Raw genomic sequence first — 21,978 nt, forward strand, 5'->3', positions numbered from 1 at the left:
GTTTCCCCAATGTACAGTTCCTTGCATTTCTCCTGGCACTGTACAGCATAAACAACATTACTTTGTTTGGGTCTTGGTGTCTTGTCCTTTGGGTGTACTAACCTCTGTCTGAGAGTGTTGCTGGGTTTGAAATGAACCGGTATGTCGTGTTTCTGGAGGATCCTCCTAAACTTCTCCGAGACTCCAGACAGGTAGGGGATGGAAACGCTGCGGCGTTTGTTTCTCTCCTCCTCTCCTTTGCTGAGGTCTCGCTTTCTTGCGGTTTTGGTGAAGGCCCAGTCTGGGTAGCCACATGTTTTGAGAGCTGTCTTAATGTGGTCCTGTTCCTTCTTTCTGCCTTGGGATGTGGTGGGTATTTCTCTGGCCCGGTGTTGGAGAGTTCTGATCACTCCCAACTTGTGTTTAGCTTTATTCAACAAAATAAAGACACACAAGTGTTTTCTTTATGATGTAACTCAATTTACTTTGTTTATCACAAACTAAACACACATTTATACCTGAACTGAGTCACAAGACAGACCACTAAATACAGCCTGTAAGGATTTTGAGCTATTAGCCTTGTTATTTGATTGTGTGTGTGCGTGCATGCGTGTTGAAGTAAAATAGATTAGGAAAAGGGGATTGATTATAAGTTGTTATTTTATAGAGGGAAAATTGCAGCACTGTTAGCAGGACTGAGCATGAAGGGTAGGTTGCTTGTCTGATGCAAACAAAATCAAATCAAATCATTCTTTATTTATACAGCGTCTGTTACAATCAAAATTGTTTTTAGGCACTTTACAGAATCCCAGGGCCTGACCCTCAACAAGCAACAGTGGCAAGGAAAAACTCCCCTTTAACAGGAAGAAACCTTGAGCAGGTCTAGGCTCATGTTGGGGGAACCCTCCTGCTGATGGCTGGCTGGGTAGAGAGAGAGGAGAAGGGGAGGGCAGGTAGAAGAAAGAATGGGCAGAGATCATAGAGATACATTAATAGTACAAGCTGCTGGTATAATAGTAGAGTGGGTCAGCAGGGTCGGAGGTTGTCAGGCCAGCATACAGCTATAAAGGCGGCTAGACCTGTTGATGGATACAGAGAGAGGGGGGAGGGGGAGAAGCAGAGAAACTATACAAGAAACAGCATCGGCTATGATCTACTCAGAGAGGAGAGGAGAGGAGAGCAGAGGAGAGGAGAAGAAACCATGACCCACTGGGGTGACAGAGGCCTGTCAGGTGATCATGTTTCTCTCCCCCCTCTCCTCTCTCTCTACCCAGCCAACCATCAGCCGGAGGGTCCCCCTACATGAGCCTGGTCCTGCTCAAGGGTTCTTCCTGTTAAAGGGGAGTTTTTCCTTGCCACTGTTGCTTGTCTGGGGTTAGGCCCTGGGATTCTGGAAAGCGCCTTGAAACAATTTTGATTGTAAAAGATGCTATATAAAAAAAGATTGATTTGAACAGGCACCAAGCAATTTATATATCTTTTTAAACTAAATAAGCAGAGGCAGAAAAATGGCTGATTTTATGCATTGTCATGGTTGATTATAACATTTGTGTTTGATATGCAGATTTATCAGGTGCATATCATCAAATCATGACATCACATGCCCGAGGTGGATGTTGGAGCTGATGGCACTTATGACTTTCTCCTTTCTCTTCATATGGCATTTTTGACATTCCATTCAGCGCATTTGGGATGATAGACAGCTTCAACCTCTGCAGTAAAAACCTAGCAGTATTATTAAAATGTAATGGAAACATATGCTGTTGTATAATTTATAGCAAACAATAAATATATGACCTGCATGAATGAACCAGGAAGAATCCACAGTGTGTGAAAGGCAGCTACAGGAATCCAAAAGATGGAGGCCATGGTAATGACCCAGCCTATCCCCTGAGCCCAGGGAGGGAAGACATAATCCTCATAGCGAGCTGGTTTGAACTGGATGATGGAGAAAATCAGGATAACCTATGTTAAAAAAAAATCAAATTAGGTTTTTCAATTAGTATGGGACTTAATGGTGTTCAACGATTCTGGGTGTTGGAAAGGAGGCTTCATCTGTCAATTGAACCCACTAAACAATAGTGGTCTCATCCCAGATGTGAAACAGTGGACCAGCTCTGTACCCTCTCAATGGTGCTGGAGGCACCTTTACATAGGCACATTTTAGGCCATGGTTCTCTTAGTACAGGAGTATGAGGTCTATCGCTTATCAGTGGAGATGGGGTTAGGAGCTCAAACATCACACCAAGGCAGACCCAGGATACTCAATCTCTAACCCAGCTACAGAGGGCCTGGGCGTACTTCCAGAGAAGCTGGAGGAGGAAGTTGGGCACAGGACTGTCCCTGCTACCCTACTAATGAGAACGAAACAGGTCAGATGGATTCTAGTATAAACCTGGACATTTGCATTACAACTATTCACACAGACCGGATTAGAAAGTATCTTCACCCCCACCCCAACGTACAGTGATCAGCACTGGAGCAATGACCAACCAACACGTCCTGAAGAAGATGTTTGGTCTTTTTCCTGTCATCTCTTCCAGAATGTTTGAAAGTCGAGACACTCCTGCAGCAGAGAAACAATCATGCATCTTTAATCATACAGTACTGACAGGTTGAACCATAAGACAAACGATAAGAGATTATTTTACTTTTGAAGTCCCTGAACATAGAATTCTGGAACTAGGGACGTAAATGGTTTAATTTACCATAAATCCAACAGACTGCTATAACCTCAAAGAATGAAACAAACAGGAGGGACACAATAGCTGTGTAATAGTCCAAGAGCTGGAAAATATAGATTCCCCCCTAAACAGAGACACACCATTTACAACAGGATTTAAGTTAACTTTTTCTATTAAACTCCACATTGCACCTGCAAAACACAGGGAATTCCAAAGAGAAACTGGGCTCCGCAAACAACAAGCACAAATACTTCTTTCCGCCTTAAAAAACGAATTAAATCGTAATGGAATCCATCCAGTAGACTGGTAACTATCACTTCAACACCTGCAAACTGAGGGGAAAAAAAACAATAAGGTCACACTTTAACTCTGTATGGCTAGTATAGTGTACATCAGGCATCTCCAAACCCAACCTTCAAGGGACACAATCCAGCCAGAGTTTCCTAAAAGGTTGAAAATGCATTCAGTGGGATAGAAATCCCAGCTAGATTGTGGCCCTCATGGACTGGGTTTGGATGTGTCTGCTTTACATAAAGTTAGGTACTTCACTGTCCAGTCCGAGGCAAAGTAGCATCAGGAAGAAGAGTACAGACCAGAGCTGAGCCTGGTATGTTGGCAAGGGCTTGAGGGTAAACAATGAAAACTAGTCCTGGACCTACAATTGAGATAAAAAAAATTAGTGGTGCCACAAAAAACTTTAAAAAAGCATGACTCATCTGGAGACAAAATTTTAGAAGAGCTTTAATGGAAATATTTTGTTTCTAAAAGAGCTAAAGATTTGCATAACATATTTATGGAATATAAGTCACCATAAATTTTAATCACTTCAAGTCTCACCATCCACAGGCAGATCAGTGACAGGAATGCCCTGCAAATAAGACATGTAGCCGAAGGCAGAGAAGATGACAAAACCTGCCAGAATGCTGGTCAAAGAGTTGACAATGGATATGGTCAGGGTGTCCCTGTGTGTAAAAGAGGGTTTTTGGGGTTGTTTTTTTTTTTGTCTTTTATAAGCTGTCTAAGTACTGAAGATGATAAAGGAATGTTAGAATTATCTGATTTGTTACTTGAGAACATTGGGCCCGATTCACCAATATGTTCTTACGAATCTTCTTAGATTCTTTCTTAAGTTGTCCTTAAGAAGTTTTTTAAGAAAACCCTACGTCGGATTCATCAACGCGTTCGTAAGCCCCAGAATTGTTCGCAGCTGTGTTCTTAGATTGATGAATGCCATCTGTTCGTAAATTGAAAGCGCGTGCCAGGTGAGTCTAATTAACATACGATTAGCATAAGTCACCGCCCACTAATGCCATAAAAGGAACTGCAGCAGGCCCCTGTAGACAGAGCAAAAAGCAGCCAAATGCCCAAAGCGAAATGCCCAAAGCTTGCCTCTCCACGCCTGATTTCTGACGCCGTGTTGAACAATCAAGAAAGGATGGCTAACACGCTTGATAAAATTGCCTCAACCCTGATGACTATAGCCAACACGCTTAAAGAAATCAACGAGAATGTAAAAAAAATAAACGTGTAAAAGCTGTGCTCGGATTGTGACAATAATGCATTTTATTCACAAACGGGCAATTAATCGCGCTCGAACGTGAACCGCGTGCTTGCAGTCTGGCCCCATCATTGCGTCAGGACGCACATCCTCACGGGGTTGTGGCTCTGTGTCCAAACACATCCAGCGCCCCTTTAACATGCCGATGGTGCGTTCAATGGTGGAGTGACTGCGCGCATGCATCTGATTGAATAAAACTCCTGTGGAGTCTGAGGGTTAGGTGGTCAGTGGTGTCAACAACCAGAGCATATCCTCGATCCCCTAATAAAATAAATCAAGATAAAATCAAATAAAAAGACAGTTTTGGCATGGTTTCCAATTTGGTTGATTAATGTTAAGTCATTGGCACATTTACGTAATTTTAAAATTCTCCGTAAATCACCAAAAATAGGAAATAAACAAATAAATAAATAAATATGACAGAATTATCATTGTAATATTGAATTTTATTGAACTGCACAAGAGAAGAAAACACAACCATGCCAACATGTCGGCACTGAAATGTGCGCAAGAGTACTCCTGAGTGTTCGTAGGATTTGTTCTCACCTACGCATAAATCCAGGATAAGAAGAAATTGGTGAATGCCACAATCTTCGTCAACTGTTCGTAAGTGGGACTTAAGAACAAATTTGTTCGTAAGAACGCTTCGTGAATCTGGCCCATTATTGTTAAAGGAGTTGTAGCTGGACATCGCCAAGAGGGAGCCATAACTAAGCCCAATGGAATTAAAGATCTGAGCTGCCGCATTCACCCACACCTGAAGCACAAGACAATATTTGTTCACCTTCATCAACCTCTCTCAGTAGCCATTAACATTACACATCTACATCCACATAAAAAAAAAAACCCAGCATAGATTCAAATAGCTTCAGACCTAGGCTGTAACGTCATATCATATTTAATCTTGTCGTACCTCCACCAAGCGCAACTTTTCCCATTGGGGTAAAATAAAAAACTTGATTCCTTCTAAAGCTCCAGGAAGCTGTGCGTAATGGATCAGCAGGGCAATTAGAATAATATACGGGAAGGTAACAGTGAAATACACCACCTGCAAACAGAAGCACACTCTGGTTGTCATGCTGTACCTCAATCTCACATATTCCTTCTTATCGCTGTCATCCTTTAATGCACCTTTCCAGTTGATTTAACTCCTTTAAAGATACAAAGATAGACAAGGGTCCAAGCCAAGAGAAGACAAAGACATAGCTCCCACTGGACTGTTCCCATTTCCTCCAGGCCGCTAGTCTGCTGCAACATCCTGTATCTGAACAGATATGATGAAAATATGAAAACCACACAGTTTCTTATTATGTAATACTTAATAATAATTAAAAAGAACTTCTGGAAGAATTGGATGAATTAAAGGAACGAGTCCTATGGAGCGATGAGGTTAAAAAAGACATGTGGATAAAAATGGGCTCAGAATTTGGTGAAAAGTGCATCTGTAGAAATGTTAAACTGTCCTCTTCATTGGCTGCCAATTAAATCTAGAATAGTTCTTAAATTACATCTTCTGACCTAAAAGGTCCTTAGAGGCCTAGCTCCATCCTACCTGGAGGAGCTAATGACACCTTATAATCCCAATAGACCGCTCCATTCTCAGAATGCTGGTTTACTTGTGGACCCCAGAGTCTCTAGGGGTAGAACGGGGGGCCGAGCATCTAGCTACCAGGATCCCCTGTTGTGGAACCAGCTCCCTGTCCAGGTATGGGAGGCTGGCTCCATCTCTGCTATTAAGATTAAATTTAAAACCTTCCTCTTTGAGAAAGCTGATAGTCAGTATAAACAAGGTAGTTTTCTATGTCAACTGGACTGTTTTTCTTCTCTTCTGAAGTCGTTTCGCCCCCTATCCAGAAGGCTTCTTCAGTTCTGAACTCGCTGGGGATAGAGCTTGAAAATACAGCCCTTGTGGACCATCCTCTACCGCTTATCCGGGGTCGGGTCGCAGGAGCAACAGCCTAAGCAGAGAGGCCCTGACTCTGAGAAAGATGTGACAGGAAACCAAACCCCTCTCCTCAGCTACTTCTTCCAGCTTGTCCAGGGGGATCCCCAGGCGTTCCCAGACCAGTCAAGAAACATAGGGCCAGATTCACCAATATGTTCTTAAGAATCTTCTTAGATTCTTACTTAAGTTGTGTTTAAGAAGTTTCTTAAGAAAACCCTACGTCGGATTCATCAACACGTTCGTAAGCCCCAGAATTGTTCGCAGCTGTGTTCTTAGATTGATGAATGCCATCTGTTCGTAAGTTGAAAGCGCGTGCCAGGTGAGTCTAATTAACATACGATTAGCATAAGTCACCGCCCACTAATGCCCATAAAAGGAACTGCAGCAGGACCCTGTAGACCAGGGGTCGGCAACCCGCGGCTCTGGAGCCGCGTGTGGCTCTTTAGCGCCGCCCTCAGAATCAGAAGAAGGTTTATTGCCATTGTACATGTAATACACAGTATTACACAAACTAGGAATTTGTCGTGGTGCGCCGCTGTGACATTCAACATAACATTAGACATCAACACCACACTAGAATAAGATAAATTAAATAAAATAAGACTTATATACAGTATTTACATAAATAGTGAGTGGTGAGAAATAGTGCAGGTCCATGAGGAGTAGTGTATTGTTTATGAGTCCGGCTGGCTGCTGTACATGGTGCTTAAGTGATAAGTCACTTGGTGTTCAGCAGCCTGATGGCAGAGGGGAAGAAGCTAGTGGCTCTAGCCCTAGTGGCTCCCTGGAGCTTTTTCAAAAATATAAAAATGTAAAAAGATGTGTGAATATATGTTTTGTTTTGATATAATTTCTGTAGGAGGAAAAACACAACAAACATTCTACAAGTTTTCCAATGCTGCAAAAATGTGTATACCGTATTGGCCCGAATATAAGACGGTGTTTTTTGCGTTGAAATAAGACTGAAAAAGTGGGGGTCGTCTTACATTCGCGGTCTAGACATTATACCCATTCACAACGCTAGATGGCGCCATATATATTTAAAGCGAATGCTGAACTTAACGTCGCAGGCCAAAGCGAACCCCTGTCACGAAGAAGAAAAATAAAAATAGCGGTAGCACGAAGAAGAAAAATAAAAAAATAGCGATAAGAAAGAAAAGAGAAGAAAATAAGAGAAGAGATAACAGAAAATAGAGAAATGTAGCGACAATCTGGAGAAAAGTGGGTCGAAGATATAATCATTTGTTTCAGATGTACTGTAATTATTTTCTGTATAAAAATGACATTTGGTGTTCAAAAAGTCTTTTTTCAAACTTGAGTCTTGAAAAAGAGGGGGTCGTCTTATAATCAGGGTCGTCTTATATTCGGGCCAATACGGTAATAAGTATTTAATTTCAAGATCTCATTATAATGGAAGTTAAAGCACCATCGTGCAGCAGAGTGGTCACGTGGTGCGTCATTCTCTCCAGGATGCTGCAGGGAAAATAAACATTTAATCATGATTGCTCATTATGTATTTGTAGCCTACTGATTTTTTTTTTTTAATGGGCTAATATAGACACTTACAGCATGTGTTGACTTCATAATAAAGTTTTTATAAGGCTTTAATTTATTGCGGCTCCAGACAGATTTGGTTTTTGGTTTTTTTGGTCCAATGTGGCTCTTTCAACATTTTGGGTTGCCGACCCCTGCTGTAGACAGAGCAAAAAGCAGCCAAATGCCCAAAGCTTGCCTCTCCACGCCTGATTTCTGACGCCGTGTTGAACAATCAAGAAAGGATGGCTAACACGCTTGATAAAATTGCCTCAACCCTGATGACTATAGCCAACACGCTTAAAGAAATCAACGAGAATGTAAAAAAAATAAGAATGTAAAAAAAAATAAACGTGTAAAACCTGTGCTCGGATTGTGACAATAATGCATTTTATTCACAAACGGGCAATTAATCGCGCTCGAACGTGAACCGCGTGCCTGCAGTCTGGCCCCATCATTGCGTCAGGACGCACATCCTCACGGGGTTGTGGCTCTGTGTCCAAACACATCCAGCGCCCCTTTAACATGCCGATGGTGCGTTCAATGGTGGAGCGACTGCGCGCATGCATCTGATTGAATAAAACTCCTGTGGAGTCTGAGGGTTGGTCAGTGGTGTCAACAACTAGGGAGCTAGGGCATACCCTCGATCCCCTAATAAAATAAATCAAGATAAAATCAAATAAAAAGACAGTTTTGGCATGGTTTCCAATTTGGTTGATTAATGTTAAGTCATTGGCACATTTACGTAATTTTAAAATTCTCCGTAAATCACAAAAAATAGGAAATAAACAAATAAATAAATAAATATGACAGAATTATCATTGTAATATTGAATTTTATTGAACTGCACAAGAGAAGAAAACCCAACCATACCAACATGTCGGCACTGAAATGTGCATAAGAGTACTCCTGAGTGTTCGTAGGATTTGTTCTTACCTACGAATAAATCCAGGATAAGAAGAAATTGGTGAATGCCACAATCTTCGTAAACTGTTCGTAAGTGGGACTTAAGAACAAATTTGTTCGTAAGAACGCTTCGTGAATCTGGCCCATAGTCTCTCCAATGTGTCCTGGGTCTTCCTGGGAGAAACCTCAACTGAAACTCGGTGAACCACCCGATCAACGACCCTGCCAACAACTCTCAGGTGACCACCCAGATCATTAGCATGCTAAAGGTCCACAAGGTCCTACCGGAGGGACATGCCCTGAACACCTCACCAGGGAGGTGTCCAGGGGGCATACTAACTAGATGCCCAAGCCACCTCATCTGGCTTCTCTCAACGCAGAGGAGCAGCGACTCTACTCCGAGCTCCTCCTGGATGGCAGAGCTTCTCACCCCATCTCTAAGGGAGAGCCCAGCCACCCTACGGAGAAAGCTCATTTCGGCCACTTGTACCCGTGATCTTGTTCTTTCGGTCATTACCCAAAGCTCATGACCATAGGTGAGGGTAGGAACAAAGATCGACCAGTAAATCGAGAGCTTCGCCTTTTGGCTCAGCTCTCTCTTCACCACAACAGACCGGTGCAGAGTCCACATTACTGCCGACACCACACCAATCCGCCTGTCGATCTCCTGCTCCATTCTTCCCTCACTCGTGAACAAGACCCCGAGGTACTTGAACTCCTCCACTTGGGGCAGGATCTCCTTGACCCGGAGAAGGCACTTTACCTTTTTCCGGTTGAGAACCATGGCCTCGGATTTGGAGGTGCTGATTTCCATCCCAGCCGCTTCACACGCAGCGGCGAACCGATCCATTGATCGTTGGAGGTCACGCCAACTGGACCACATCATCTGCAAAGAGCAGGGACCCGATCCTGAGGTCACCAAACCGGACCCTCTCAACACCGTGACTGCACCTAGAAATTCTGTCCATAAAAGTCACGAACAGAATTGGTGACAAAGGGCAGCCCTGGTGGAGACCAATCCTCACCAGAAACGAGTTCGACTTACTGCCAGCAAGGTGGACCAAATTCTGACACCGATTATCATACCTTACCAGGGAGGCTGAGGAGTGTGATCCCCCTATAGTTGGAACACACCCTCCGGTCCCCCTTCTTAAAAAGAGGGACTACCACCCTGGTCTGCCAATCCAGCGGCACCGCCCCTGATGTCCACGCGATGTTGCAGAGTCGAATCAACCACGACAGCCCTACAACATCCAGATACGAGAGCCTGTCCCCAGGTCCCCGGGCCCTGCTTCCTCATTGGAAGGCGCGTTGGTGGGATTAAGGAGGTCCTCGAAGTATTCCTTCCACCGATCCACAACATCCCGAGTTGAGGTCAGCAGCACACCATCACCATTATTCACAGTGTTGACAGTGCACTGCGTCCCCTTCCTCAGACGCTGGATGGTGGTCCAGAACCTTTTCTAGGCCGTCCTAGAAGTCGTTCTCCATGGCCTCACCGAACTCTGCTGCCTCAGGAGTCCCACAAGCCCCTAAGGCCTGATACAGCTCCTTCTTCAGCCTAATGGCATCCCTCACCGCTGGTATCCACCCGCAGGTTCGGGCATTGCCGCCACGACAGGCACCAACCACCTTGCGGCCACAGCACCGATCAGCTGCCTCAACAATGGAGGCACGGAACATGGTCCACTCGAACTCAATGTCCCCTGCCTTCCTGGGACGTGGTCAAAGCTCTCCCGGAGGTGTGAGTTAAAGCTCCTTCTGACAAGAGACTCTGCCAGGCGTTCCCAGCAGGCCCTCACAATACGTTTGGGTCTGCTGGGTCTGTCCGGTATTCTTCCTCACCATCGGAGCCAACTCACCACCAGGTGGTGATCAGTTGACAGCTCTGCCCCTCTCTTCACCTGGGTGTCCAGAACATGCGGTCGCAAATCCGATGACACAACCACAAAGTCGATCATCGATCTGCGGCCTAAGGCATCCTGGTGCCAAGTGCACATGTGGACGCCTTTATGTCTGAACAAGGTGTTTGTTAGGGACAATCTGAGACCAGCACAGAAGTCCAACGACAAAACACCACTCGGGTTCAGATCAGGGAAGCCGTTCTTCCCAATCACACCTCTCCAGGTCACACTGTCGCTGCCAATGTGAGTATTGAAGTCACCCAGGAGGACGAGGGAGCCCCCAGAAGGAGCGCTCTCCAGCACTCCCTCTAAGGACTCCAAAAAGGGTGGATACACTGAACTGCTGTTTGGGCAATAGGCACAAGGAGGATCGGTCCCCCCACCCGAAGGCGAAGGGAGGCTACCCTCTCAATCACCAGGGTAAACTCCAATATACAGGCACTGAGCTGGGGGGCAACGAGAATTGCCACCCCTGCCCGTCGCCTCTCACCATTGGCAATTCCAGAGTAGTAGAGAGTCCAACCCCTCTCAAGAAGACTGGTTCCAGAGCCCTTGCTATGCGTCGAGGTGAGGCCGACTATATCTAGTTGGAACTTCTCAACCTCGCGCACCAGCTCAGGCTCCTTTCCCTTTCCCTTGAGCTAATTTCTGCAGCCGGGGATCAGACTGCCAAGGTCCCTCTCTTCGGCCGCCGCCAACACAAAATGCACCAGACCCCCTTGGCCCCTCCTGCAGGTGGTGAGCCCACGGGAAGGGGGTCCCATGTTGCCTCTTCGGGCTGTGCCCGGCCAGACTCCATGGGCAGATGTCTCGCCACCAGGCGCTCGCAAACGTGCCCCTCCCCCAGGCCTGGCTCCAGGAGGGGGCCCCGGTGACCCACACCCGGGCAAGGGAAACTTGGAACCAATATTGTTACTCGTCATTTGGGGGTCCTGGGCTACGTTTTGTCTGATCCCTCACCTTGTGGACCATTATCATGCTTATGACCTGGGTGGTCACCTGAGAGTCGTTGGAAGGGTTGTTGGTAGGGTGGTTCACCTAGTTTCAGTTGGTGTGTTTCCGCTCTGTCTGCTGGCTCACATGGTGGTGAGTCACCAGGTCTCCTGAAATGGTTTGAACATTTAGTTTGTTTTTGGAAGAGTGGAGGACTGCATTGTATGTGGGTGATTGGAAGTGCCTTAGCCCACCACCTCTGTTTAATGGTGGTTTTTCCAATTTGACATGGACGACTTCCTTGACACCCCTCTCAAACCAGCGATCTTCTCTGGCCAGTATCCGTACTTGGTTGTTCTCAAAGGAGTGCCCACTCTCCTTTAGGTGTAAGTGGACTGCTGAGTCCTGACCTGAAGAGGTGGCACATCTGTGTTGTGTCATTTTTCTGTGGAGAGGTTGTTTGGTTTCACCAATGTACAGTTCCTTGCATTCCTCCTGGCACTGTACAGCATAAACAACATTACATTGTATATGTCTTGGTGTCTTGTCCTTTGGGTGTACCAGATTCTGTCCGAGAGTGTTGCTTGATTTAAACTGCACCGGTATGTCATATTTTTGGAGGATCCTCCTAAATTCCTCAGAGACCCCGGACAGATATGGGATTGAAATGCTGCGGTCTTTGTTTCTCTCCTCTTCTTTGTTGGGGTTTTGTTTTTTGAGGTCTTGGTGAAGACCCAGTCTGGGTAACCACATGTTTTGAGAGCTGTCTTAATGTGGTCCTGTTCCTTCTTTCTGCATTAGGATGTGGTGGGTATTTCTTTGGCCCAGTGTTGGAGGATCACTCCCAACTTGTGTTCCAGTGGGTGGTGGGAGTCAAACTGATAGTCAGTAAGGCACTTCAGTAAGTGCCTCAACTGAAGAAGCCTTCTGGATAGAGGGCAAAACGTCTTCAAGAGAGGAAACCCAGTCCAGTTGACATAGAAAACTACCTTGAATTTTGTTCAGGTTAATTTTATGTTTAAGCTCTTACATTTCAGTCCCTGGAACATTATATTTTCTCCACAAAGGTATTTAAAGGTAGCATACCTTTAAATAATGGGCAGATAATTCCAAAGGCATGGAGTGGTCCTCTCCTGGTGTACTGACCCACAGTCAGCTCCATGTAGAGCAGAGGGATCCCCAACACAAAGAGCATCAGTAGGTATGGCACCAGAAATGCACCTGGCATTAATTTATAAAGACCAATGAATTAAACACATGCACTGAAAAGGCACTGTAATATCAATACAAGTTTACCTTAGTTTTCCTGATTAACATGGTGGATGACCACATATGTGTCTGTTAATTTTTAACTTGATTATCTCACATTTTATGTCCTGTATAAGTTGTAAATATATGTGGAAATTTGACTGTTTAAACACTTTTACATTTTGACACCTTTTTTCTGAAAAATCACATTCCATACAGGGAAAACTCGATCCTTAAGTGCTTGTCTTTATTACAGTTCACCAATATTGGGCTGAGATTTTAAAATGTAGTTATTTGTGCAAAGATAAAAGCTTTTTCAGGCGAAATATCAATATTGTGTCTCACCTCCTCCACTTCTGTAGCAGAGATAAGGAAACCTCCAAATGTTTCCCAGACCGACAGCACAACCGATGCCGGCCAGGGTGAATTCTATCTGCTTGCTCCATGTCGGTCTGTTGGGCTGTTCCATCAAGGCTGCTCCCTGGTACAAGTGTTGCTTATTTGACCTGACTTAAGGAGGCTTTGTAGAGGTGGTGGTGACACTAAACACTTGTTTTATTGTTCATAATGATTAGCTTGGATGCACACCACATTGCATACGAGGCTCTGAGCTCCAATAAAACAAAAGCCTAATATATAGGCAGAAATGTTATTCTGAGCCAGATGATATGAAAGAAAAAAGCAATTATTCTAAAATTTGTAACAATGAATATATTTTGACTCATAAATTTAGACAATCTCACTGGATTCATCCTTTTTGAACTCATTTTGATTTTGTGCACATAAATATCTGTAAAACCAATTTTTTTGTGAAGTAGAGAATCACAGCCACTGCCTCCTGTTCTCTTCAGGTTTTCATCCTTCACTTTTTGTCAGACTGGAATCCTACCTGTGCCATTCTTCTTCACATCTTGGACTGTAAAACTCATCATTCTAAGGCTCCCATCTATTTACTATGAAATCAATAATAATTTTTAACTGGAGGATTTAATTCATAAAGATGTTGGATATGTGACTATGTGATAGTGTCCTGTGTATTTACCTAGCAGTTACTCCCAATACATTAGTGGACCAGCTGATAAACTGGACACAAATTTCATGTTAAGATCCTTCATGGACGGGCGGTGCATTTTTTTTTCAATTGGTGGTATGTTATAGCATTTGATCCTTTTATGACTTACATGGTTTTCAGACTTTTTTAATATAAAGACAGAATGTTAGCCGGACTCCTCTCCTCTCCTCTCCTCTCCTCTCCTCTCCTCTCCTCTCCTCTCCTCTCCTCTCCTCTCCTCTCCTCTCCTCTCCTCTCCTCTCCTCTCCTCTCCTCTCCTCTCCTCTCCTCTCCTCTCCTCTCCTCTCCTCTCCTCTCTCTTTATCCAGCCGGCCATCAGCAGGAGGGTCCCCCTACATGAGCCTGGTCCTGCTCAAGGTTTCTTCCTGTTAAAGGGGAGTTTTTCCTTGCCACTGTTGCTTGTCTGGGGTTAGGCCCTGGGATTCTGGAAAGCGCCTTGAAACAATTTTAAATGTATAAGATGCTATATAAATAAAGATTGATTTGATTTGATTTTGTTTGCAGAGAAACAACCTACCCTTCATGCTCAGTATTGCTGTATTTCAAGTCAGCCTGCCTGAGTAGTCTCACAAATGAGATCATCAGAGTGCATGTGCCACAAGGCTGCACGTGCGTCTTGATGATAGCTGGGTTATCGGTATTCACATTCACAAAGAGTAAACAATCGCGAGCAACTCTGCAAAAAGTCAAATGTGCAAGTTATAGATGATGAAACAGTGCCTGAGATTTAATCTGCAACACTCAAGGAAAAAAGAACACGGAACCTGTAAATCTACTTTGAGCATCATTTTAAAACAGCAATAAAAAGGGACGAAGGTCAGCCCAACAGATAATTTGAAACTGGACTTGAAGAGCTGTTCGTCTCTGTAAAACTAGACAGAGATGAGACTGTGTGTGTGTGTGTGTGTGTGTGTGTGTGTGTGTGTGTGTGTGTGCACGTGTGCGTGTGTATAGAAGACTGAAAATGTTAACTTTTCTTTATAATCGTATAATACATGGAAAGACTGAGGCTTAGAATAAAATTTGTGACTGTGAACTTTGTGACATCTTTTATTACACTGTCTTTTTTTAATCAGCAGTGACCTTTCAGGTGGTAAATGATTCAGCAACAATGACAAGTTACACTGTTGTTCACTCTAAATCAAACCAGCAATATGTAATATAAACCATCATACAGTGGAAATCTGAAAGCTCAAATAAAAGATACACTAAATACGCAAAGAGCTCAGATTCGTCCAGAGACCACTTTTACAGAACAACTGCATTCAATAATGTAGTTAATCTGCATGGCAGATATTCTGAAGAATTCTTTTAATTTAATTGATTGTTTCTTTCAGAATAGTGTTTCCCTCTGGCTTGATGAGCACGTGCAAAGTGACAAGGTATCAGAATTCTGCCTCAACAGGAGGCTTTTCAGGTAGATAGTTGTGGAGGCTGATGACATTTTTGTCTTGATCTCCGTGATTTCCTCCTCTTTCATAATATGGCATTTTCGGTATATTACTCAATGCATATGGTGTGATAGACAGCTTCAACCTCTGTAGGAGAGATGTAGCAACAATAATAACACATCATAACACAGCATGGAAACACATACACGAGAGTGCAAAACAAAATAATAAATATATCACCTGCATGAATGAACCAGGAAGAAGCCACAGTGTGTGAAAGGCAGCTAAAGGAATCCAGATGATGGAGGCCATGGCAATGACCCAGCCTATTCCCTGAGCCCAGGGAGGAAAGACATAATCCTCATACCGAGCTGGTTTGAACTGGATGATGGAGAAAATCAGGATAACCTGGATTGAGGGAAAAATGAATCTTAGATGCATAATTTACTCTGGAAACATCTTCACACTGAGTGATGATAAAACCACCACCAAGTTAACTCACAGTGATCAGCGGAGGAGCAATAACTAACCAACATGCTCTGAAGAAGACATTTGGTCTTTTTCCCGTCATCTCTTCCAGGTTACTGGAGAGTTGTTTCACTCCTGAACATTGAAGGTTATTCAGAAAACAGGCAGGTGATTTATTTATTCAATGTTAAAGCATTCTCCCCGCAGACAATAGGACATAAATATGTCTTTATCATCACATTTGTTCTGTCATATATCACTCAGAACACAGTGCAATTTTAGAATGAAACGTCTGACCTGTTACATCTTTACACAACAATGACCTCATGTGGCAGGAATGTTAGTTGATCAAATAAAAATCTCACCGTAAATCCAGCAGATTGCTATCACCTCAAAGAATGCCAGAAACATGATGGACACTATAGCAGTGTAGTGGTCCATCAGCTGGAAAACATATATTCCCCCCTAAAAGAGAGATGTATTATCTGACTGTATGCTGTAAAATAGTATCTTCACTCTATTGCACAATGACAGGCAATGCATTGACATAAACTCCAGTCCGTACCTCCATGACACATGGAATTCCTATGATGAAGGCTGCACCACACACAGCAAGAACTAACAGTTCCTTCCACCTAAAAATCTGGAGCAGCTTTTGATTAAATTCATCCAGGAGGCTGGTCACCAGCACTTCAACCATCGCAAACTACAACAGAAGAAAGAAAGCCAAGTATATTAGATGCATCTACTTTTGTGTCAGCCTTAAATTCTAATCTATATCCAAATTACCTCGCTGTCCAGTCCTAGACAGAGCAGCATTAGGAAGAAGAGTACAGCCCAAAGCTGAGCTACTGGCATGTTGGCAAAGGCTTGTGGGTAAACAACATAAACTAGTCCAGGACCTAAATAAACATGCACAGATAAGTTATGACATATATGGAAAAAGGTTATTTACTCAGCTAGCTGACCACAAGTGTATGACAATTGTTAAATCACAACATACTGTACAGTACCATCCATCCATCCATCCATCCATCCATCCATCCATCCATCCATCCATCCATCCATCCATCCGTGCATCCATCTGTGCATCCATCATCCATCCATCTATCCATCCATCCATGCATCCTGCTCAGAAGTCTATAACAATTCCTTGTTAGAATCACAACCTCTTCTTTTTTCTCTTCCTTTGTTGACATTCCCTCTTTAGAAAATTTAGCGTGCACCTCCATAGGCTAATTCTGTCAGATGGGCTAAGCTGCCAGTTGGCACCAGTCCATGAGGAGCTCCATCATCCATGATCCCCTGTAACTCCTCTTCTGCTTTATTTTGTTGTCATAAGGCAGTGTGAGAGGTCACTCATTCCTGTTTGTGATTCCCAATTCTCCTCTTACGTATGAGTCTAACTGCCATTGCTGTTCCTTTGTTGCTTTGCATCTCTAAAATTCAGCTTGTCTAAGGTTATTGTCAGTAGGCATCTGTCTTATTTTACCATTGCACTCTCTGAACAATGTTGAAATTCAAATGTAGTCAGTAAGTAAACCCGAAAGTTTTAGTTAGAATTTAGTTAATCATTTTCTTACCATCCACAGCCAAATCAGTGACAGGAATGCCCTGCAGATAAGACATGTAGCCAAATGCAGAGAAGATCACAAAACCTGCCAGGATGCTGGTCAAAGAGTTGATGATGGATATGGTCAGGGTGTCCCTGTGCAATAAAGTGTGTTTCTGTATTCATGTATACTTGTGTGCATTGAGCATTAATTTCTGTTTTGAATGAGGAAAGAACAATTGACTGAGAACATGCTATTACTTGAGAACATTGTTGTGAAAGGAGTTGTAGCTGGACATCGCCATTAAAGAGCCAAACCCAATCCCGATAGAATTAAAGATCTGAGCTGCAGCATTGACCCACACCTGCAGCACATGTTGATGTTTGTCAGCCGTCATCAACCACATCAACAAGTAAGATCAGTGAACGTCAGTGAATGTCATTAGTACAGTAGCATTTTGTACCTCTTACCTCCAACGAGAGCAACTTTTCCCATTTGGGTAAAATGAAGAATTTTATTCCTTCTAAAGCTCCAGGAAGCTGTGCGTTATTTATTAACAAGGCAATCAGGATTACATATGGGAACAGAGCTGTGAAATATACGACCTGCAAACAAAAACACGCACTGGTTAGCTTCCACTGTCTCTCCAGGCATCCATCTCTGTTTCATGTACCTTTCCTGTTGATTTCACCCCCTTGAAGATGCAAAGGTAAATGAGAATCCAAGCCAGAATAAGGAGGAGACAAAGTTCCATTCGGATGGTTCCAATTTCATCTACGCCACTGGTCTGTTGCAACATCCTGTATCTAAGACAAAGAAAACACAAACTTTTATGCTCTAATGTTGTAATTCTGATGATTGAGTTTCAACTCCAATTTAAAAAACCTTGACAAGTGTTTTTAAGAGGTTACATTCAATATGTGTAAAGTACACAGTAAGTTCCATTTGAATGTGTGTGCTGCTTTTCACACTGCTGTTTTGCCTTTTTCTTTTTGTCTAGGTGGTTATCACAATGGTTGCAAACATGGCCTCCTTAAAAATATGATTGATGTGCACTAACTTTTCATTAAAGTTGTTTGATTGTTGCTTAGAATCATGAGACAACCAACAAATATTGATGAAAGTGTTTTTAGTGTGTTTAGTGTTGACACTGCATGATTGCAGCACATCTTAACACCCTGTTGTTGCTCAGCTGCATCTGCTTTAGAGTTCTTGTTCATAGGAGCCCATTCCTTCTCCAACCTCCTGATTCGGTAGAACTGGGTAAACTGATAAACCTTAACCTGGCCTCAGTGTTATTTGAAATAGCAATTCCTCAACATGTTTATGGCCTTACAGTAACAACAGCTCTGGAGCTGATAAAGAAAAGTAGGTCCAATAGTCCTAATCTGTCCTGATTGTAGCCATTATGTGTGTTCTGTATATGCAGAATGATATACATATGGAACAACCAAATGATCTGACAACTAAGGGCTGTAATGTCTCAGTCCTAGCTTACAATCAGACTACACTTTTTAACACCTGATGATGTAACTTGGGGTATAGGCACCCAAGGTGAACCACAGCAGATGAGCCAAAAAAGAAAAGGTGACAGATCAGATTGAGGAAAAAGAGCAGGATTAATCGATACTCAAATCCAAAAAGCCTTCCACTAAAAAATCACAAATATTTGACAAATGGGTGACAAATGATGTCCTCCTTACACGCTGGAAAATTAACATCTCAGTAAGCTAAACAGGAAACAACTAAAGTGCTGGAGAGATCAGGAAGGGAAATCAAAAATAAAACATTAGGAAGCTTCCAAACTGTTCTCTGTTTCCTCAGAAGCAGAGGGGCTTACAACATTCAGATATATACATCTCTGTGTAAAATGGCATTTAGCAATTATAATTCTAACTAGGATCATGATTATATTTGTTATTTTGGGTTTCAATCAAAGCATGCTCACACCATGTTCATAAAATTATTTCTTACATGCCTGAAGGTGATTTTACCAATTCAACATTCTGAACTTCCAGCATAGTCTTCAATGTTAATGTTATCCATGTAAGCTGCTATATCAATTTACACAACTCATGTCACCTTAAACATGATATAAAAGCTCATTGACTACAGTTATTGCTGCAGGTTAACCTTTCACCAAGTATTTATTGCTGGAATGCTTATTGATAGCTACCTGCTGAGATCAGTCTTTCCTTTGACATACAAAGGCAGCAATGTGATTTAATAGATTTCAGATTAGATTAGAATTTAGACCACTGTATAAAGCATGTTTGTAACCATGTTCTTTTTTCTGATACTGAGAACCTGTTCTGGTTTCCCCACATGGGTAAACGCACTTGAAGAACTCCTGGCTGGCCGTGGAGGAGTAGCTGCTGTTGGTGGCATGATCAGTGCAATTTGGGGTATTCCAGGTGTTGTTGCAGGTCTGCCAGGGTAATGGAGCCTGGAAGGAGCTGAAGAGGTAATAGAGGGCCCAAGTGATGACGAGGTTGTAGTAGGTGCACATAATGAAGGAGATAGCTACCGATGCCATGCCCACTCCTGTCACCACACAAGATAAATATGAGAAAGTCAATTAAGGTTTGCGTTGTTCATGAAGCACAGCTCAAGTGATTAGCATACCCTTGAACAGTGGACATACGATAGCCAGGGCATGGACAGGTCCTCTCCTGGTGTACTGACCCACAGTCAGTTCCATGTGAAGCAGAGGGATCCCCAACACAAAGAGCATTAGGAGGTATGGCACCAGAAAGGCACCTGGCATTAATTTATAAAGATCAATGAATTAAACACATGCACTGAAAAGACACTGTATCATCATTTAATCCATCCTGCTTGGTTCTATAACACTATGGATGAAGTACAGTATGAGTGTTGTGTCTCACCTCCTCCACTTCTGTAGCAGAGATAAGGAAACCTCCAAATGTTTCCCAGACCCACAGCACAACCAATGCCGGCCAGGGTGAACTCTATCTGCTTGCTCCATGTCGGTCTGTTGGGCTGTTCCTCCATGTCTGCTCATCTAGGTACTGCTGCTTGTCCACAATTGAGTGTTCTGAAAACACATGCAGGCTGGGTGACATAAACACGCTTTTATCTTCCTTAATGATTAGCTGAAGGAAATCATCCCTGGAGTGAGTCCTCTATTCACATGGGGGAGTTCATCTTATGTCAATGGCACGTGGATTACTGTTCTGTATTCCATTCGTGTCATTTAGGTGCTTTTTTTTCTTTTTTAGAATTTAAAATGTCTAGCACAGAATGTGTTTTTTGTGTTATTCTGTTACTTGGAGGTTAACCATTCTCAGAAAGCAAATATTATGACAGCAGCATCTAGCTGTATAACGGCAGGAAGGTCATACTGATTAAATAGCATACTGGCCTCTCCATCACTTTAACATCTGATATGTCATATAACTTGCTTCGACTGAATTAATTTGGCCTATTTCACACTGTTGTAGTTGCACCTGTGATTCATTCTGCTGCTCAAGAGCAAAAAAGACTCAAAGATAAGAGATTGACCGTGTTGTTATAACACTGGATATTGACCTTCTGGTGGACTTTTATTGACATCATAATTTTAGTTTATTGCAACTTATTGTAAGGCCATAGAGAAAATGTGGTCATTTATTGTCCATACTAATTTTTTTCTCAGTGAAACTGCTCATTAAATTACTAAAATACAATTTCAAGTTTAACTTAATGTTCATATGTAAAAAGACAATGCAAATATGTTAAATATAGGATGTGTGCATTACATGTACATGTGCTTTAACTAGTGCTTTAAGTGGGGAAAATAGTGCCGCTAAATTAGGCGGTGGGAGGTTAGAACCAGCACGTAGTTAAGTGATATACTCAAATATTAGAACACGGTGCTAATTTTTGAAAAAGAAAATTGTTTATTTGAACTTTCCATTCAAATTATGTCTGTTCACTTGCACATTGGCCCAAGGGGGGTCTTCAGGGGGACAGTTCTCAGACTGCTGTGATTTAAAATCTGCATTTACAATATTTTTATCCAATATATTTTTAAACATCCACTCCACTCATGCAAGGGGGTTGACATAGCTACAAATATGAGCCTTTTACATATAAGCCATTATGCCATCCTTATGTGATGAAAATATACTGTTACTTGTCAGGGGAGTTGTTGGTGTTTCTTTTTGTGTTCTTTGTTTCCAGTGACCTCCCAGAGTGGCGCCATCTAGAGGCTGAGAACTGGTGGAACACCGAAAGGCAGGCAGTGCTGGTGATGAGGAAGATTGACACCACCTGTGGACTCCCGGGGTATTTTAGGATTGGCTCACCTGTGTCTATCTGACCAATCACCAGCGGAGTCCCGCTTTAAAGGCTCTCCTCCCTAATTTCATGGGGGCGCTCTCTTGCGCAGTGTTGGACAGGAAGCGTTTGTGGAGGGCGGGTGGGACTAGGTAAGGACGGGGTACCCCATACATTGCCGCACGTAGACATTCTGTTTGTTATTTACACTAGGTTATGGGCTGTGGCCACTGTTGTTTTTGATGTTTTAAGATGCGCTGTTTTTTGACTAGTTTTGGCACAGACCCGTTTGTTCCACCTCTCCCTCCACTCCTGATATATGCACGTGTGTTCTGTTAAGAAATAAAGCACAATCTTGACAGTAGTGATGTCCAAATGAGGCTTCATGAGGCTTTGAACCCTTTTGGACCATTGTGTTGAAAATTGGTTCATTACTCGAAGCTTCAATCATTTCGAACGCGGGGGTCATCTGCTGGCGCATTGGTTGTACTGCAGCCATGTAAATGGTTGTTAGTTTGTGCAC

The 21,978-nt window shown here is 43.0% G+C and overlaps 1 protein-coding gene, 1 long non-coding RNA gene and 1 pseudogene across 2 annotated transcripts; all 3 read right to left on the minus strand.

Annotated features, from left to right (window-relative positions):
• Positions 1–1,696: 1,696 nt before the first annotated feature.
• Positions 1,697–5,112, minus strand: LOC101075633 (sodium-dependent dopamine transporter-like; annotated as a pseudogene).
• Positions 5,113–5,140: 28 nt separating this feature from the next.
• Positions 5,141–13,148, minus strand: LOC115252720 (uncharacterized). The gene is made up of 3 exons (XR_003891040.1): positions 13,036–13,148; positions 12,529–12,663; positions 5,141–5,485 (listed from the first exon to the last, which is right to left on the minus strand). It is a non-coding gene; the product is annotated as an uncharacterized lncRNA (long non-coding RNA).
• Positions 13,149–14,487: 1,339 nt separating this feature from the next.
• Positions 14,488–20,243, minus strand: LOC101066972 (sodium- and chloride-dependent GABA transporter ine). Its single transcript, XM_003976356.3, has 13 exons — positions 20,063–20,243; positions 19,800–19,934; positions 19,514–19,718; positions 17,848–17,980; positions 17,645–17,779; positions 17,435–17,538; positions 17,205–17,329; positions 16,411–16,523; positions 16,187–16,327; positions 15,987–16,086; positions 15,656–15,756; positions 15,394–15,561; positions 14,488–15,300 (listed from the first exon to the last, which is right to left on the minus strand). The coding sequence occupies exons 1-13, from the start codon at positions 20,187–20,189 to the stop codon at positions 15,148–15,150; spliced, it is 1,740 nt and encodes a 579-aa protein (XP_003976405.2). The 5' UTR covers positions 20,190–20,243; the 3' UTR covers positions 14,488–15,147.
• Positions 20,244–21,978: the final 1,735 nt, after the last annotated feature.

The sequence above is a fragment of the Takifugu rubripes genome, chromosome 15, assembly GCF_901000725.2.
Source record: "Takifugu rubripes chromosome 15, fTakRub1.2, whole genome shotgun sequence".
In the NCBI taxonomy this organism is placed as follows: domain Eukaryota; kingdom Metazoa; phylum Chordata; class Actinopteri; order Tetraodontiformes; family Tetraodontidae; genus Takifugu; species Takifugu rubripes.

What these genes read in the sequence shown, in the direction of transcription:
- LOC101066972 (XM_003976356.3), bottom strand. Translation starts at nt 20,189, where the DNA reads ATGGAGGAACAGCCCAACAGACCGACATGGAGCAAGCAGATAGAGTTC. An exon ending in GCCAGCCAGGAGTTCTTCAA is followed by an intron (nt 17,981 to 19,513) that starts GTGCGTTTACCC and finishes TCTTTGTCTTAG; the next exon opens with ATACAGGATGTTGCAACAGA. An exon ending in CACTGATTTGGCTGTGGATG is followed by an intron (nt 16,524 to 17,204) that starts GTAAGAAAATGA and finishes ATGTTTATTTAG; the next exon opens with GTCCTGGACTAGTTTATGTT.